Source organism: Suillus plorans (assembly GCF_016647745.1).
Source record: "Suillus plorans strain S12 chromosome Unknown HD556scaffold_29, whole genome shotgun sequence".
In the NCBI taxonomy this organism is placed as follows: Eukaryota; Fungi; Basidiomycota; class Agaricomycetes; order Boletales; family Suillaceae; genus Suillus; species Suillus plorans.
Window position 1 is genome coordinate 364,185 of NW_024537413.1, and position 15,952 is coordinate 380,136.

Consider the following 15,952-nt stretch of genomic DNA (forward strand, 5'->3'; position numbering starts at 1 on the left):
TCTTGCAGGCCTTACCCGAGTTTTGTTGAACTCTAGCCGGAAGTTAGCGAGCTTTAGCGATAGGCCCGTGTCGTTAGGCCATTGTAATGGATTGAAATGCCGTAAAAAAAGTTCCGACAATTTTTTAGGGAATTTCCGACATAGTATGATACAGCTCGTTCGACTCGGAGACTATACTAAACAGGGATCTTAAAACGATGCTTGAACGACGATTTTAACTCTAGATTGGCAGATTGTGCATGTGACTCGGAGGCCTTGAGCGCTTGAGCCTCAAGGCCTCACAATCCGCGCTCCTCAGAAATTAAAAGAGATACGTTGTCATCGTAAGCACTGCGCTTTGAATTGATAATGGGTACCGAGTGACGATATTCGCTTCCCAACTCTCACCTCCACTACCAATGGCTCTAGAGGACGTTAGATCCCAGCAGCTGCAATCAGAAACGAAGGCAGATGACTCAATCAAAGTCGATGTTACCGATGAGGTAGATTTTGTCGCTTATTACGAGCAGGCTACTGGCCGTTTAGTAGTTGACCCCGAGTATGTGGTTGTTGCTCCTACTTATCCCGAGTCCATCGTTACTCATTCGTAACTCACTAGACAGGCGAAGGTCGAGTTTGGGGAGGTAATGGCCTCTAGGCTCAAGCTTAGCCCCGATGGGTTGAAGGTTCTCTGGCCTCAACCCGCTGACGACCCGAACGACCCGCAAAATGCTCGTCATTTCTCGCTATCGTGTCCCTTTTACTAACACTAAGCTATTCATTCGTAGTGGACCGATTTCCGCAAGACTGTGCACTTGATCATCATTACAATGTCTGCAGTGGTACCTGACTTCGACTCTGGAATTGGTATGTATTTCGCCCTCGCTCATTATCCATAGTAGTGTCATTATGAAATACTTTTATTTGCAGGAATCGCGTCGATATTTGGCCTCGCTCAAACTTATGACACGACCTCGGGTGTCATCAACGATTTGACGTCAAAGTGCGTGATGCATCAATCGTTACTTACATTCAATGACAATTCCCTGAAGCTGGAGCATCTTCCTTCTGGGTGAGATCACACCATTACATGAGAATAACCTCTTCTCATCTGTAGTCCAGGTTGGGGAGGCATCTTCTGGGTCATGCTCATGAGACGATATGGTCGGTTGCCAGTACTCTTCTGGAGTCAGGTATATATTTCTAGTGATTTGGCCGATATGAACCCTGAAAACTGGAGCGCAGCTTTTTGCGCTTGCATTCTTGGTTGCTGCCACACTGGCACCGAATCTAGCCACCTTTGCAGGTATTTACACATTAATTTGGTATTCATTGGACAATGTTAACTTTTGATGAAGGGATGCGTTGCCTGACTGCATTCTTTGGGCAGGTCGTCATTTTTTTTCATGACTGCGTTAAACTGACTACGGTCTTAGAACGTGTCCCCAGGTGACAGTATGATTAGTAGCAATTCTCGTGATAGCTTTGTCATTCACCAACTTCCAAGGGTCTTTATGTCGTGACGGATATCTTCCCCTTCCATCTTCAAGCACGGAAGCTGAACATCTGGACCTCAGGTTTTGTTATGTCAGAATGAATCCTTTTATTGGGAGAAACATTTCTCACTATCTCATAGATCGCCTTTCCTATCACCGTTTGTATTTGGCTTTCTTGTAGCGCGTGCGAGGTACGTCTTACATATACTGTCCTTGATTCAGAATATTCATCAATAGTTGGATAGCTGGAGATGGGCATATGCTATCGGATCTATTTACAGCGCCATCGTATTATTTCTCATTGCGTTTTTTATGGAAGAAACGTACGTTCTGATATACCGTTTCTTATGATAGTGGCGTTGACTTTTGCTGAACCAGTATGTATGATCGTCACCTGGCATTGAAGCCACTGCAAATTTCTACGGGACTGCGATATCGATTTGAAACTTTGATAGGTGTCACTGGGTACAAGATGGCAAAATACACACCGCGATGGCCGGAAGTTCTAGTGGCATCTTTGGATGTCGCTTGGCGTCCTCAGTTTTTCTTTGTAGTTCTCTTTGAGGTGAGACGCATTGCATTGCTGACCATACGTAGTACATTTGCTGACCTTTTCAAAAGGCATTGGTTTTCGGGTTCTCGATTGGTGTGAACGTGGGCATTTCCGTTTCGACCTACAGTAATAAACTTATCGAATTTTGTAGACGACAAATGTTGTCTTCATGGGATCTTCTCCTCCCGTCGGATTTGGCTTCAGCCAATATGCCGTGGCTGGGGCGTATGCGACTCCAATTGCAAGTTTTTTCCATCTATGAATTATGCATGATTACTGTTCTCAGCATGGAATTTTTAGGTCGCCGTCCTTCTTGGCGAGTTCATTGGACGTTACGTCAATGAATTCATTATGGATCTGCATATTCGCAAAAATGGTGGTTTCTTTGAGGCCGAGAGCCGCTTGTGGTATGCAAACTCAACTGATGGTCTAAGGTTAGAGCTGAGAATTTGTGTAGGACCTGTTACTTAGCCATGCCGCTTTATATCTGTGGCTTTTTGACGCTGGGCGCTGGGATACAAAATCTCAACGAAACCGCTCTCATCATGGGCTGGGGCATTGCATTTGTTGCAATCACCCTCAACACTGTTGCAGTGTGTAAGTCTCGGATCCAATTCTTTGAGTGTCGTGGGAAAACTCAAGGAATATTATTAGACGCATATTGTAATGACTGCTTCCCTCGCAGGGCAGTGAGTGACGCAATATTACTCATTTGCATTTCAGTAACACGTTCTTCCCCTCTAGGGTGAAGTCAGTGCCCTCTTAAACTTTGCAAGATCAGTGGGCGGTGAGTTACAACGACGCATGATTTGTCCAACGTTCACAATTGTAGCCTAGGTTTCGCAGTCGCATATTTCCAAGTCCCATGGGCTACAAAATCTGGAGCATTGATGGTGTTTGGTGTTGAAACAGCGCAAGTGATATCGCTTGACCCACTCGAAGAGTCTGACGGTTTTTATAGGCTTGTGATTGGCATGTTTTTCATCGCCGTTCCTATGACACAACTGAAGGGAAGCTACTTCCGAGTAAGTGTGGTTCTTTTCGTTTGTGTTACAGCATTGAATCTGTACATCAAATATTAGGCACGTTTTGCCTTATAATTGGCACTTGACAGCTTCTCGATTTCAGAACCAGAAGAATCATTTAGAGTTAGACGTATATGCTACTGGTTCCTTTGTTGTACATACATCCAAGTATGTACCTGCGGGCGTCTACAATGTTATGTTTTGGTGTATGCAGTAAATTGACTTACCTAATGATATTACGTACTGAGGTAGGAGTAAGTCCAGCACACGAACTCTTCAAATTCATCTCTTCAACTTCTCTTCCGTCATCATACTTGACTATGTTCTTACCGACCCTCGTCTCTCTTTTTTTCATATCTTCGGCAACAGTCCGAGCTTCTCCATGCGTCGCTTTTGATGCCAATTGGAACCTCCTTGCTTTCAACCTCAACGGCAAAGACTGGAACGCGGGCACCCAAGACACATGGTCCAGCAGTCAGTTTCTTGTCATTATGAGAATTAGAGGCCTGACATTCTGTTTATGCAGGCACTGCAGCCACAGACATCACAGCATCCAACCGACCGTCAGTAATTTTTGGCATCCATACATCACTCTTACATTTTACCCACACAGGCCATTTGATGCAGCTAACACTACATGCTACCTCTCGCAGGCAAGTCTGAGCATGCACAATTATAGCTTTTGAAGGCGGGCTAATTTCCCATTGATAGTATGCCAACGCGATCTATGCCATCAATGCCGATTCCAAGAATCCTTCCTCTCTTTACATCTACGATGCGGCTGCAAAATCATGGTCCATGCAAGCGGTCAATGCTGGTTCTTTCGACTACACGTCTTTCGGCGCTATTCTGGACCATGACACGAACGTCTTCTGTAAGTTTGTGCCGTTACTATGTAACGTGTCTTGTTGACATGCCACCACAGATGCGTTGTCACAGGGAAATCTCTTCTCCCTAGACATGGGTTTACTTAATGCGGCCAATAGTACACCATTAAGCTGGACTAACGATGAACAAGTGCCGTACCCTTCGGATTACGTTCCAGTCATGGCTCTTGCGCAAAATCACATTCACTTCCTAGACGTCCCCAACGTCCCTGCTGGGAGCGCAGATATCTTCGTCATTCATTGTGCGTACTATACGCTTATCATCATGGGGAGAGACACTGATAGTGGCACCAGACTCCTACTTCCAACCGCAGTCTCAAGCCTACCCGCTCCCAGATGGGAGCGCATTCCCTACCACTTACGGCCATGTTGCCTCATTCTTCCAGGCGGACAACACAGTAAGTCCTATACTTTTTTCTACTTGAAATACATTCTCATGTAGTTGATAGGTCCAGCAAGAGTTCGCATTCATTCCCGCAGATTCCTCTGCGACGTACGTTGTTAATGTTGAGGTACGGTCCCTCATTTTGACTCACTCATTCTCACTACTAATCAATCTTCAGACAAACACCACTCAGGCACTAGCGGCGCCCACCACCAAGGATTCCAAAGCGACATACTTTGCTGGTGTCACAGCTCTCGTGCAGCTCACAAGCAATGGCACCGTGTCTTACCTCCCTTACCTTGAGGGTAACACGAGTACGAACATCGCTGCAACATGGGCTACTGTGAGCAACCTCGCGGCAGCTGCCCCACCATCGTCATCATCCTCTTCGAGCTCCAGCGGATCGAGTGGCAACACTTCCGGCTCACACAGCACGACCGGTCCAAGCGCGACCGCATCTGGAGCCGCTTTGGGCGCAAGCGTGCAATACAGCGTATTCATCACTTGTGTTCTGTGTTTCGCTGCGTTCGTGGTATGAACACTACTATCCTTTTTCTGAACAGTGATGCTACAACTTCATACGGGACCTTTTACACGCATAGTTGGAGTACCCGCTGTGATCCAGCATAGGACTGATTTTTTTGGAAGTTAGACTATTTTGTGACCTCGCAATTCAGTGTTTATTTCCCAGCATAGTTTAATTCGCTCCTTGTGTTGTCTGACATCTCTTCCTCTATTATGGAGAAATTGTGTTTCCGTGTAATTGTTTCTTACAGTCTTGTTTCTAATGCTCCCAAGCGGTAAGAAACCTAACGCGACTGGTGCAAACGTCTTCGCAGAATACAACCCTTGCACTTGCCTCATGAAATTACTTACAAAGCGAAGTGCTTCTAAAATGCCAGCGGGAAGTTAGAGGGCAACATCAGATAATAATAATATTGTCACGCACTCGGAAATATCTCCCTCTCAGTTGCACCGTTGGCACAGCAATTAAAAACAATCCTATGACAATCCTGTCATGTGGTTAGAACTGGTTAGAATCTGTTCTGAGCTGCTCTGGCGTGTACATACGCTGCTTCAACACCAAATGTCTGAATTCCACCAGATTTTGTCGCCCATGGGACTTGGAAGTATGCTACGCTGAAGCCTGTGAATAGTCATGATGTGTGGGCAAACGTAGAGAAGCATTGCGAATGCCTACCACCGAGCACGCGCGCCAGGTTGAGCAAAGCACTAATTTCTCCCTGATGCCGCGGGAAACAATCACTGCAATATGCGTCTGAAACGAATTAACAACTAAACCAATAATCGCAATTGATAGTGCGGCTCACAGACGGCAACTGTATTCATCATGACTGCTATTTCTGCTATCCCCCACCCTATGATAAATGCAGCTTTGTTCAAATGCTGAATACCAGCTCCCAGTGTCAAGAAGCCGCAGATGAATAGTGGCATTGCTGCATAACATGCCCTGCAATATCATATGCATATCCTATCAGTAGCTGCTAGGTGATAACCAACATTCTGCACCAACCATAATCGACTCTCGGCCTCAAATATACCTTTATTCTTCCGGACAGTGAAGTTCATAATTCGCTCATTGAGAAATCGCCCGCCCAACTCTCCTAGAATCACCGCTAGCTAGTACGTCGTGAACACACTAGCGTCTGCTGGTAACAGTGAGGCTCACGATCGGAGTCGCATAGGCACCAGCAACCCCAAATTGGCTGAATCCAAAACCGACTGGAGGAGGGGAGCCCATAAAAACGACATTCGTCACCTAGCGTCCTTAAGTATCAAAGATTGCTTAAGCAACAAATAGCAGCTCACATTGATGCCAACTGCGAATCCAAAAACAAAGGCCTTGAGTGAATACCATTAAGGTTGAGACATTGCCAATTGCTTTATTTGCAAACTCACTTCAAAACATACAACCAAGATAAACTGAGGTCTCCATACAACGTTCAAACATGCCCATACAACCTCTGACCAGTGTGACCGATACTTGGCCATCTTGTACCCTGTGATGCCAATCAGGGTCTCGAGTCTATATTGTATGCCTGGCAATATTCGTTGTGGGTTGTGATCCATATGGCGGTCATACATCCTAATCATGAGGTAGCATTATACAAGATGTGTTATGAAACATAAACTTACGTCTCTTCCAAAAACAGACCAATTAGGAGTACAATGACGGCGCTGTACAGCGATCCAATCCCATAGGCCCATCGCCAGCTGCACGCACATCAGTAGCTGTTTATCTCGAGGGGAAGGGTAGACTTGCCTCGTACGTGCTACAAGAAAGCCAAAAACAAATGGCGATAAGAATGGGGATCTGTACTAAGTCGTGAGTGCAGTCAAATGCCGATGAACTCATTGAAAACATGCATGATGAATCCAAGAGTCCAAATATTCAATTTTTTAGCTTGGAGATGGAATGGGAATATGTCAGTGATAACATACAGGCCCTTGAATCAAGTTCAAACGACGATATCATGGATGAGGGCATGTAGGGCGTACCGTGACCTGAGGACATGTCCTACTTATCCGTAAGTATCATCGTCGCTAATTGAGAAACTTAGATAGGAGCATACCCAAAAAATGCTGTCAAACAGCGCATTGCTTTCAAATGAAAAATGTCGGCATCGAATTTGTTCACTGCACATGAAATTTTACCTGTGAAGGTTGCTAGGTCCGGCGAAAATGTAGCGCCAACGAGGAAGGCAAGGGCAAAAATCTAAGCACAGACTTAAGGATTCCAGCGCTATAAAATCATCTCACAAGATACGTGCCTGTGTCCAAAATAGCACAGGAAGGCGACCGTAACGTCGCATGAGTATGACCCAAAAGATCCCACCCCACCCTTGTGGGAAGAAGAATCAGTCAACCTGTGAGATTTCATCTCTCGAACAGCCGAATTAACCTAACAGGAAAATGCTCCAACTATTGGCTATTGTTAATATTTCCCCTCGCTAAAGAATGTCAGGCTACACACTTGGACGTGAGGTTATTGATAACACCTGTTGTTGTGTGATATGTCTGTGCCAATCCAAAGATTGAAGCAATCCCTAGCGATGTTGTCAGATACTACAACAAACATCGTAACGTGAACGCACCAATTCCCGAATCAAAGTCTGGTATGCTGGCTGCCAGAGTAATAACAAGAAGGTGCAGTGCTTTACGCCGATCACTCCACTACCTCAAGAGTTAGGTCACCTCAGAGCAACATGCCAGCCATATTCTCACATTCTGTGGGTCATTCGGATCGTTGGCAGGTTGGGGCCAGAGAATCGTAGAGCCGTCGGGGCTCAGTTTAAGCATCGAAGCCAGTGCCTCGCCAAACTCGACCTTAGCCAACCTAGAGTTAAAGGAAGGTGTGAGGTCAGTCCTTGACAAGCTAAGACTGCGATTGGGCCACATACTGAGGATCAATCACCAAACGACCGGCAGCCTGCTCGTAGTAAGAGGTGGGGTCGAATTTTTCTGCGACCTCGACATCAAATTTACCCAAGTGTTCTTCTAGCTGGGGCATCATGGCTCAGAGTCAGGGAAGTGGGACTGATAGCATGGTGTCCGCCTGAGGGGTTTATATACCATGTCAAGATTGTAATCAAGTTTCACATGTATCAGATAACTATTTTGGATGACTTGTCTGTTTTGCCAAGGCGCGATACTAGGTCCCAGGGAACCTTCAAATGTTCTGGAGATACCCGTGCCAAGCTGGGGCAAATTCCTGAATTTGCAGCTCCTAGGATCCGAGTAGGTGGTAGTACTAACCTAGTTCGAAAGAAGACAGCCACGCTATTTACAACTCAGGAACGCGTCGATGTCCACGTGACACAATTATTTCTTCCTCCATACCTGAAGAAATCATGGATGATACCTTCGTTGCTCTATCTACTCGTCTGCGTCGACGGATAGATGATGCATTCGACAGAGCTACTAGAAACACCTCAAGATCATCAAACCCGCCTCGAAAGAAGCGTAAGCTTGACGCAGCTCAGTCCAGTGGATTCGCCGCTGTAGAAGATGTATCACCAGGAGGATTCTTGATAGAGGACGCTGGCGGTTTTCTACTTGATGAATACGAAGACCGCACTCAGTCTCCATCTCCGGACCCCATCTCCATATCACTTTCATCTATCCCAGCTGCACTTCAACTTCTTGGACTTCCTCCGGATGACGAAGAAGTTCTTTCTGTATTTCGAAATGCTGCGTCAGGTTGGGGAGCAAGCTTGGAGGGATCGAGCGAAGTCAGCCGGAAGGACTGGCGATCAGTGTGTGCTGCCCTCCTAGAGGGAGAAGACGGGGAAGGGAGTGACGATGGCGGGCCTTCTGCTGCTCATTCCGAAACAGCAGCACGCAGTGACCAGGAGGAAGATAGTGGCCCGGAAAGTGATGAATATCACATGTCCGTCGATGGGGACATGAGTGAACCAGATGCATCTGATGAGGAATATCAAGATGAGCCAGCCGCTGTTTCTAGATCGCGCAAACCCCAAAAGGCATCCAAGTCGTTGCCCACCGACGCGGAGCTTGATGCTGGTCAATTGAGCGCGAAACAAAAGGCTGAATGTCGGGAGGACTTCGCAAGGTTCTTCCCTGATGTGCCTGATGCTGAGCTGGACCGTCAGAAAATCATGATCAAGGACGTTACGCGCGTTGCTAATCTGCTTAAGGAGAAGATAAAGACAGAGGAAGTAAGCATTCGAATTCTCTATCGGCGTCCCTTGTCGACAGAATCGCCCTTCAGATTATTGCAATGCTGGAGGTGTTCTCCACTTCCCCAGATAAATCCATGAGTCTTCAAGACTTTGAAAGAATGATGATAGCAACAAAGCTCATAAGGTATGGGCAATAATGAACAAAAGCCTAGTTACAAAATTCTACAACTGGAGTGGCATATTACAGTCCAAATGTGCTGGATATCATCGGAGTGACAAATCACCTAAGGTCCTGCCGTGCCATAGTTCACAGGAGGAGCAAAACCTTGATTGAGAGCCTGGTAATGCCCGTTGCCGGTGTCTGTTACATCATAGTCTCAGCCGCAGTGCACAGGATGGTAAACAATATACGTACAATGGAACCCCCCGTAACCATATTTCTCTTCAGCTTGCATCTTCTTGTAGATGAGCCAAAAGGCATGCTATGATAAGGAGTCAGCGTCTGTCTCTTCAAGGAGATAGGTAACCGGCGCACAATATGTCCGGGGAAATATCCCAAGCTATGCAGATGATCAGTCTGTGTCATGGTTACCGCATTGACCATGGGAAGCTTACATGGTCAAACATATGTTGATGAGCAAGTCACAGCTGCAGCCGGTGATAAAAGCAGCAGCAGCCGGCGGAAAGATGATAGCAACCTGTTCAGTGATTTAATTCCTTGTGTATGTTAAGCAAACATTGTACGAACCAGAATCAAAAGGACGTCAGAAGCTTTGACCATAGTGGCGCGCAAGCAAGAAGTTATGTTGATGCGGTTGGCAAGAAGCTGGGGCTTATATGTACGTGTGGGGCGCAGCCGCAGCGAACGTGAGGCCTTGAGGACCCCAGACTCTGCATGACCCCTGCGGCTTATAATTAGACGAACCGAAAGTTGCCGGAGTGATGTTCCTGAGGCCAGAATCCTGATCATATGCTCTTTGCACCACAAATTTAAACGGGACAGCGTTCGTTGAGTCAACGAGAGAACGAGGGATGAGTTATGCAATTTCTGCCCTATCCGGAGAGCCCAATGATCACTTAGTTTATAGACGGGATAGCTCGTGTACTAGAACGATAACTGCAGGAAAACGAACAACATTGTATGAAAGCCAGCTAGGGAAATGTGAAGGACGATTGAACGATAATATGATATGCGAGGATGATACTGCCATGAAGAAAACATTACTACTGTGTAAGCATGCATATGAAGCAAATTGTTAGCGATGGAGAATACGAGGACACAAACTAACCACATAAAGAACATAACAAAGAGGTAAAATCAATAGGATCACCTGTCCACGAACACACTGAAATGTGCACACGAGTAAGGTCATCAACTTCGTTCGAGGATGCTTTTTTGAAGAGTCACTGAACGCAATACCAGCGATCAAGTGCTTTCCGATGCTGCTGGTCGTCGTTCTGGCGCCCATGAGCCTTCTGCTTCTTCGCCAATGACAAAGACGATGTCTTCGTCGTCGTCATCCTCCCCAAATGTATCACCTTCTTCTTCTATCTCACCCTCCTGAACCTGAGCATAAGCGACCTGATCGTCCTGAGGCTCTATTCCCTCAGGTTCGATAGGATGGCACACAATGCTCCTTGAAGCATTGGGCAAGACGAACGGCTTCCACTGCTCCCTGGCCATTCGAACATATTCACCCTTGACCTCAAGCAAGCTGGACAGGCTGAGTACATCGCGCACGAGATCGACCTCTGTGGTAAGCTTTTTCACTCTGTTGAACGAAGCGATCAGTGAAATGGGTATCCATCCCTGATCATCCATCTGCGTAACATGGCAATACTTGTTAGAAATATGAGATTCCCATCAATTATCGAACTCACCCGCTGCCGAAGGAAGAAGTCCTGTGCCATGTTCTCAGAGCTCAGATAATACTCCAACTGGCCAAGAAGACACGACCGTGTTGGATCCAGAGGGAGCGGCAATGCCGACTGTGGCAAAGGGATGGGAGGCACGCCGTTTACAGGTATAGTCACTGGAACGGGAACGGGATATAATTCGTACTCGGGAGGTGTATAAGATGGAATCTGGACGTAACCGTTCATAGGTAGCGGCAAAGGATTGAACTGTGGAGGCGGCGTGACAGAAGATATGGAGGACCGTTGCTGGTGGTGGTAGCCCCCACGGCCAGCATGTCGCCCTTGGTAGCGACCACCAAATCCTCGAGCTCTTCGACCCCCGTAAGCGCCCCGTTCGTGCGGCCCATACGAACCAGCCCAAGAGCCTCGACGGGGTCGCCCACGTCCAAACTCTTTGACTTGGTCCCACAGTTCCCGCCCTTCAAATGCCTCCTGCCACGTGTGCTGAGTATGGATATCTTGTACTTCAAGCTGTAGCTCCTGTTCCTTCTGCAGCTGTATTTGTGCTTGCTCTCTCTGCCACTCGAGTTGTCGTTGCCTCTCCCGAACTTCTTTGGCGCGGCGAATGACATTAGTGGCATTATCTGTGCCACTCACGTCGCCGAATCCATATCCGTAGTCCTTTACTTCCCAGACGTCGCTCAACGCAGAATCGTCCACAGACTTCATCATTGAAGATCCATTCTGTCTTTTACTACTCGGCGGCGTAACAGGTTTCTCATTCTTGGATGGCTGCGCCACGGATGTCGCAGCAGGCGGATGTTGGTCAGGTAGAGGAGCGACTGGTTGCGCAGGTTCAGCGGGTGGAGGTAGGTGCTCAGATGACGTGCTCTGTGAATCCTCCAGTGGACTAGCCCCGTTCAGCCTGACAAACGCTGTCGTTCCAAACACCCACTTCTTACTAGGTGCTGAAACATCTTCCCCGACAGCAGTATTCGGTTGCTCGTCAGCCGTCTTACACCCTTCCTGGGGTGCATCATCGATGGCCTTCGCATTATCTGTAGCTTCCGCTACGGGACTCGTAGGAGGCTTCGAAAGGCTCTTGTTCGGATGTTTTTTATTTCCTTGACGGGGTGGCACCGGTTCGCCAGGTGGAATGCCGATGTAAAAGCCAGAGAAGTGTTCCGCCATTCGTCCAATGGATTTCTCGCCCTCCTTCCTCGCAGGCTCCTTTTCGTCCGGCGTCTGATGGACGTGATCATGAGTCGCGTCGATACTCCCAAAGACCATATTTCGTGAAATAATAACAGGAGGCAAATGTGAGTCATGCGAGCTCTCACACGAACGCTCGCTCTGCGTTAAACGGGTCTTTGGTAATGGCTCCGTTGTGCCTGGAAAGGGTGGATTGAAGAATGACAGATGCATCAGTGGAGGCACAATGTACTCGTCCTGCAGTAACGGGGTAGAAAAGCCCGGAACAGGGCGAGGGTGGATTGGAGGAACGAACCCGTCCCACGGAATGCGCGAATGACAGTATCCACATGTCGCTGTGTATGGAGGATATACTGGGTATGGCGGAGTACCAGCTCCAGAGGGAGGGCGCGAGCCCGCGTACGTAGGAGAGGTGTGTCCTGAAACGGGATTTGCGTAGTACGGGTGTCGAATGCCCGAAAGTAGCGGCGACAGCCGTGCAGAATGCAATGGTGCGTCAATAGTGGGTGGTATGGGCGGAGATCTGAAATAATGCGATGCAATGTCGGGAGGGTGAGAAAAAGTGTGATGGTGGTATGCAGTTCTCTCTGGGACCCTTGAACTCATGCGCGGTGGATTGTAGGGAACCTTTGGAGCCTCGTGACGAAGGTCGTACACTACAGTGAAATCGTCATCCGGTAGCCGCCTTCCTCGGATTGATAGCCGAGGACTCGAAGAGGAACTCTCAGCTCGACTTTCTACTCGGGAATAGGGCACCGAGTGGGAACCTGTAGAGTTCCCCTCAAATACGTTTCTGCTGTTCAGCCGAGACATTTGAGCTGATGTTGGTCTTGAATCACTTTGATGTCGGGTAGAATCGATGCTATCTGCCGAACATAAATGTGACGAGCACCATCATTCAGTCAGTACGGTCTAGATATATCGAAAAACCATTGTAAAGAATCGTAAGAGTAGGATGCTTAAGAAAGGCGAAGGCAGAGAGTCGACAAGGCAAATAACGTACTCTTTCTGGATAGATCAACTGAATTGGAGGAATTATGTGCGCCCGCGTGATTTTCCGATCTTCGGGACTTGTCGCCACCATCATTTCCTCCAAGGTCAACAGATGGAGATTTTGCGGCCTCTTGCCAATTAGAAACATCATTGTCATTAACTAGATGGATAGACTTGGAGGACGAGTGTCGAGAAAGGTGTGAAGGCATGCGCACGATAAAAGGATCATGGTCATCATGGTCTCCATCAAGAGAAATCGTCTGCGATGGACTCGAACGAGGTGTGGAAGTCGATGACACAGTATTGGGGACATCAACTGGATGCGGAGAAGTACCCATGACAATGGGCCTTAGCCTGGGAGGGACTAAAGGCGCTCCGACAGAAGATGTGACTATTGCGCGAGGTTGCCTCTGAGGTTGGTGGACATGCAGATGTGCATGGGCCATCTGCTCTTTCAAACGTTCGGTCCATACATTCACAGCAGGCACCGCCTTTGGCACGTTGTTGGCATTCGAATGCACATGGTTCGTTGATCCGTTGTGGTCCTTGACGGTATGCTGCGAAGATATCTCGGTAGGGAGTTCTGGAAAATCAGAAGCACCGGCCTGAGATCCGCTTGTCGCTTCGACAAAACTGAGCAATTTGGATAATTGGGATGTAGCGTTCGAAGGTGGCGAAGAACTTGAAGATGAAGATAGCCCAGACGCGCCAGAGACGGTTGGGAAGTCTCCAAGAGGGTTCCGAACAGCGTTAGGAGAGCGAGGAGTCTTTTTTACACTTTCAGCGTAAGAAAATGGAGGTTTAATCAATGGTGCAGGCGCTGACGAAACCATCTGCCTGCTTGCAAACGTGCCTGAAGTGACTTGACGCGAAATCGATGGTTAACAGTTAACTAATTGACTGGTTGGAGAAGTCGATGGTCTGAGAGATGCTTTACCGGTAACAGATGGGGGCTAAAACAGGTTGGGCGTGTTTGATGTAAAGTAGGGATATGGAAGATAGTAGGGGGAGGCGATGAAGGGGTCCAAGCACGCGCTCGTCTACATAATAATTTGACAATGGCCCCTACACCCATATCGGCACTTTCCGTTGAATGGCGTCGGCTACGACCGAGCCTCGACCCGAGTACGATCGAGCCTAATAGGCCTAAGCATTAAAGGCATCTGATTCATCCATCAATCACGATCACGATCTTTTACATAGGCTTCTTATCCAGTTGATAAACTGATAATATTAATGTTCCTCATGACCTCCTCAGGGGCGATATCCACCTCATGACCATCGCTGCCGTATCTTGGACAGCTGATACCTATTCTATCTTGCAATTGTATTACGCCCATGGTCACCGTCCCTATTCCACGCATAGGCGAATTCGCAAACGTCGGGTCGGATCTTTAAGCTTTACGTCCCAGTCGTATCATGAACGTTCCAGGTAGTGGTGGGCAATCTTTGTGATGACTTCTCTATTATTGTAATCGCCTTTGGAACTTCATCAGGATAAATATACTGCGCACAAGGCAATCCTTACCAGAGAGGAACGGCCCGTAGAAGCAATGCCACTAGCACGAAAAACTATTCATTCTTGGCGAATAACCACCCCCGCGCATACACGCTTCACTCATACAGTGCTTCCAAAAATGCCCAAGTAGCTTCTTCGATGTAATGAGGTTAGGATAACCGTTGCCTCGTGGTCCTCTTACTACTGCCTACGAATGGCGGGAGTGCATGAACCATTCGGGTTTCAAACGGATGTTTGCGGGGTGACCCACTTTCACCCAGGCTGCCGGGCATGGTATCCAGAGTCGATCCGATCACACAAGTACATTTAGTTGCCATCGGCACTTCCACCGAAAGCTCGTATGAGATATAGTAAACGCAGATCTGCACGGTCGTGAGCTTCATATCCGTGGTGCACACGAGTCTGATCCACGTCATTGAGCGTGTCTTAATGATAGAGGCTAGATGGCCGGCAGGGATCGATCTCGCTTGACATATCAAATACCCAGCTGTTAATTACCTGGGTCTCTCAGGTAATTTGCTATGTTCGGCGCAAGGAGCCATTTAGAAGACAGGACGTCGCGAAGCAAACGCACTACAAAAACACTCCGATGGGCCTGAGCAGCCTTGGGGGTTATACAGGCGGGGATTGTCCAACCTTTGAAGTGCATAGTTCACGGAGATTGCGTATTTGAGCATGGAATAGACAATGAAAGAATATAAAGCTGACGGAAAGTTGACGAGCAAAATAATAAGCAAAAGTGAATCACAGTGGAGAAAGTCAGCAGGGTGTCGACATGTCAAACTTGACAATGAATTCGTGTAGAGTGGGTATGTGAAGCAAAGTTTGGCTCTGCCCTAATCAGCAGATAGCCTTGGCGGATAACGGATAACCCCAGGTTGCGTATCATTTGTATCGCTGTGACACAAGCAACAGGGAACGATTGACGAAAGATGTCATCATGGTACAGACCTAGACCTATAAGGACAACTGATTTTCAGTAGAAAACTGCAGAGGACTAGTGCGAATATGTACGTCAGGTTTGGAACCGACGTAATTAGTCCACACTGTAATTAGTCACCAGTGGTGTTTGAGCGCGTGATCCGGAGGCCCATCTGACGAGTACAAGGCATTTGAGGGGCCACATTCATGATCCGATAACCAACTTGCGCAGTCATTCCAAGGCACGAGGCATTGCAAGCTTACACTGATTTCTTGGTGAGGAAAGATCTTCGTTCGGGGATTTCAAATCATACTCCCATGGAGTCTGAGCGCAAACCAATCGGCGTTACATACCTGCATGGATGCATCATTATCAAATAAAGCTTACTGTCATCGATACTCTGCAGGTAGGGGCCAGTGTCTCACCTAGCGGTGACCTCGGTCGCTCTCCCTCTTTTAAC

The 15,952-nt window shown here is 47.6% G+C and overlaps 7 protein-coding genes across 7 annotated transcripts; 3 read left to right on the forward strand and 4 right to left on the reverse strand.

Moving 5' to 3' along the window:
* Window positions 1-154: 154 nt before the first annotated feature.
* On the forward strand, window positions 155-3,289 carry HD556DRAFT_1519582 (major facilitator superfamily domain-containing protein). Its single transcript, XM_041309135.1, has 23 exons — window positions 155-323; window positions 409-538; window positions 599-710; window positions 768-846; window positions 910-982; window positions 1,032-1,051; window positions 1,102-1,172; window positions 1,225-1,285; window positions 1,338-1,365; window positions 1,416-1,434; window positions 1,487-1,566; window positions 1,616-1,666; window positions 1,721-1,798; window positions 1,854-2,040; window positions 2,097-2,129; window positions 2,180-2,242; window positions 2,329-2,435; window positions 2,486-2,625; window positions 2,683-2,717; window positions 2,773-2,815; window positions 2,866-2,941; window positions 2,990-3,053; window positions 3,111-3,289. The coding sequence occupies exons 3-23, from the start codon at window positions 627-629 to the stop codon at window positions 3,126-3,128; spliced, it is 1,410 nt and encodes a 469-aa protein (XP_041160084.1). The 5' UTR covers window positions 155-323; window positions 409-538; window positions 599-626; the 3' UTR covers window positions 3,129-3,289.
* Window positions 3,290-3,373: 84 nt separating this feature from the next.
* On the forward strand, window positions 3,374-4,863 carry HD556DRAFT_1432210 (uncharacterized protein; the record flags this gene model as incomplete). Its single annotated transcript, XM_041305101.1, has 8 exons — window positions 3,374-3,527; window positions 3,580-3,616; window positions 3,667-3,706; window positions 3,765-3,927; window positions 3,979-4,182; window positions 4,235-4,338; window positions 4,390-4,452; window positions 4,504-4,863. The coding sequence occupies 8 exons, from the start codon at window positions 3,374-3,376 to the stop codon at window positions 4,861-4,863; spliced, it is 1,125 nt and encodes a 374-aa protein (XP_041160085.1).
* Window positions 4,864-5,247: 384 nt separating this feature from the next.
* On the reverse strand, window positions 5,248-7,857 carry HD556DRAFT_1432211 (major facilitator superfamily domain-containing protein; the record flags this gene model as incomplete). Its single annotated transcript, XM_041305102.1, has 18 exons — window positions 5,248-5,338; window positions 5,397-5,472; window positions 5,527-5,604; window positions 5,657-5,796; window positions 5,860-5,966; window positions 6,016-6,105; window positions 6,156-6,188; window positions 6,246-6,432; window positions 6,483-6,560; window positions 6,699-6,793; window positions 6,860-6,864; window positions 7,002-7,062; window positions 7,118-7,188; window positions 7,249-7,268; window positions 7,321-7,393; window positions 7,442-7,520; window positions 7,572-7,683; window positions 7,748-7,857. The coding sequence occupies 18 exons, from the start codon at window positions 7,855-7,857 to the stop codon at window positions 5,248-5,250; spliced, it is 1,506 nt and encodes a 501-aa protein (XP_041160086.1).
* Window positions 7,858-8,029: 172 nt separating this feature from the next.
* Window positions 8,030-9,451, forward strand: HD556DRAFT_466300 (uncharacterized protein). Its single transcript, XM_041310688.1, has 2 exons — window positions 8,030-9,025; window positions 9,079-9,451. The coding sequence occupies exons 1-2, from the start codon at window positions 8,198-8,200 to the stop codon at window positions 9,184-9,186; spliced, it is 936 nt and encodes a 311-aa protein (XP_041160087.1). The 5' UTR covers window positions 8,030-8,197; the 3' UTR covers window positions 9,187-9,451.
* Window positions 9,274-9,770, reverse strand: HD556DRAFT_1237578 (uncharacterized protein; the record flags this gene model as incomplete). Its single annotated transcript, XM_041297908.1, has 5 exons — window positions 9,274-9,350; window positions 9,405-9,471; window positions 9,525-9,549; window positions 9,605-9,687; window positions 9,738-9,770. The coding sequence occupies 5 exons, from the start codon at window positions 9,768-9,770 to the stop codon at window positions 9,274-9,276; spliced, it is 285 nt and encodes a 94-aa protein (XP_041160088.1).
* Window positions 9,771-10,415: 645 nt separating this feature from the next.
* HD556DRAFT_1237690 (uncharacterized protein) lies at window positions 10,416-11,092 on the reverse strand (the record flags this gene model as incomplete). Its single annotated transcript, XM_041297922.1, has 2 exons — window positions 10,416-10,811; window positions 10,871-11,092. The coding sequence occupies 2 exons, from the start codon at window positions 11,090-11,092 to the stop codon at window positions 10,416-10,418; spliced, it is 618 nt and encodes a 205-aa protein (XP_041160089.1).
* Window positions 11,093-11,478: 386 nt separating this feature from the next.
* HD556DRAFT_466798 (uncharacterized protein) lies at window positions 11,479-14,102 on the reverse strand. The gene is made up of 3 exons (XM_041310689.1): window positions 13,062-14,102; window positions 11,809-12,924; window positions 11,479-11,756 (listed from the first exon to the last, which is right to left on the reverse strand). The coding sequence occupies exons 1-3, from the start codon at window positions 13,882-13,884 to the stop codon at window positions 11,575-11,577; spliced, it is 2,121 nt and encodes a 706-aa protein (XP_041160090.1). The 5' UTR covers window positions 13,885-14,102; the 3' UTR covers window positions 11,479-11,574.
* Between the last annotated feature and the right edge of the window lie 1,850 nt (window positions 14,103-15,952).

What these genes read in the sequence shown, in the direction of transcription:
- HD556DRAFT_1519582 (XM_041309135.1), top strand. Translation starts at nt 627, where the DNA reads ATGGCCTCTAGGCTCAAGCTTAGCCCCGATGGGTTGAAGGTTCTCTGG. An exon ending in CTGGAGCATCTTCCTTCTGG is followed by an intron (nt 1,052 to 1,101) that starts GTGAGATCACAC and finishes TCTGTAGTCCAG; the next exon opens with GTTGGGGAGGCATCTTCTGG. An exon ending in TGGACCTCAGGTTTTGTTAT is followed by an intron (nt 1,567 to 1,615) that starts GTCAGAATGAAT and finishes ACTATCTCATAG; the next exon opens with ATCGCCTTTCCTATCACCGT.
- HD556DRAFT_466300 (XM_041310688.1), top strand. Translation starts at nt 8,198, where the DNA reads ATGGATGATACCTTCGTTGCTCTATCTACTCGTCTGCGTCGACGGATA. An exon ending in AGAAGATAAAGACAGAGGAA is followed by an intron (nt 9,026 to 9,078) that starts GTAAGCATTCGA and finishes ATCGCCCTTCAG; the next exon opens with ATTATTGCAATGCTGGAGGT.
- HD556DRAFT_466798 (XM_041310689.1), bottom strand. Translation starts at nt 13,884, where the DNA reads ATGGTTTCGTCAGCGCCTGCACCATTGATTAAACCTCCATTTTCTTAC. An exon ending in AGTTGATCTATCCAGAAAGA is followed by an intron (nt 12,925 to 13,061) that starts GTACGTTATTTG and finishes TATGTTCGGCAG; the next exon opens with ATAGCATCGATTCTACCCGA. An exon ending in GGAAGATGTTTCAGCACCTA is followed by an intron (nt 11,757 to 11,808) that starts GTAAGAAGTGGG and finishes GAACGGGGCTAG; the next exon opens with TCCACTGGAGGATTCACAGA.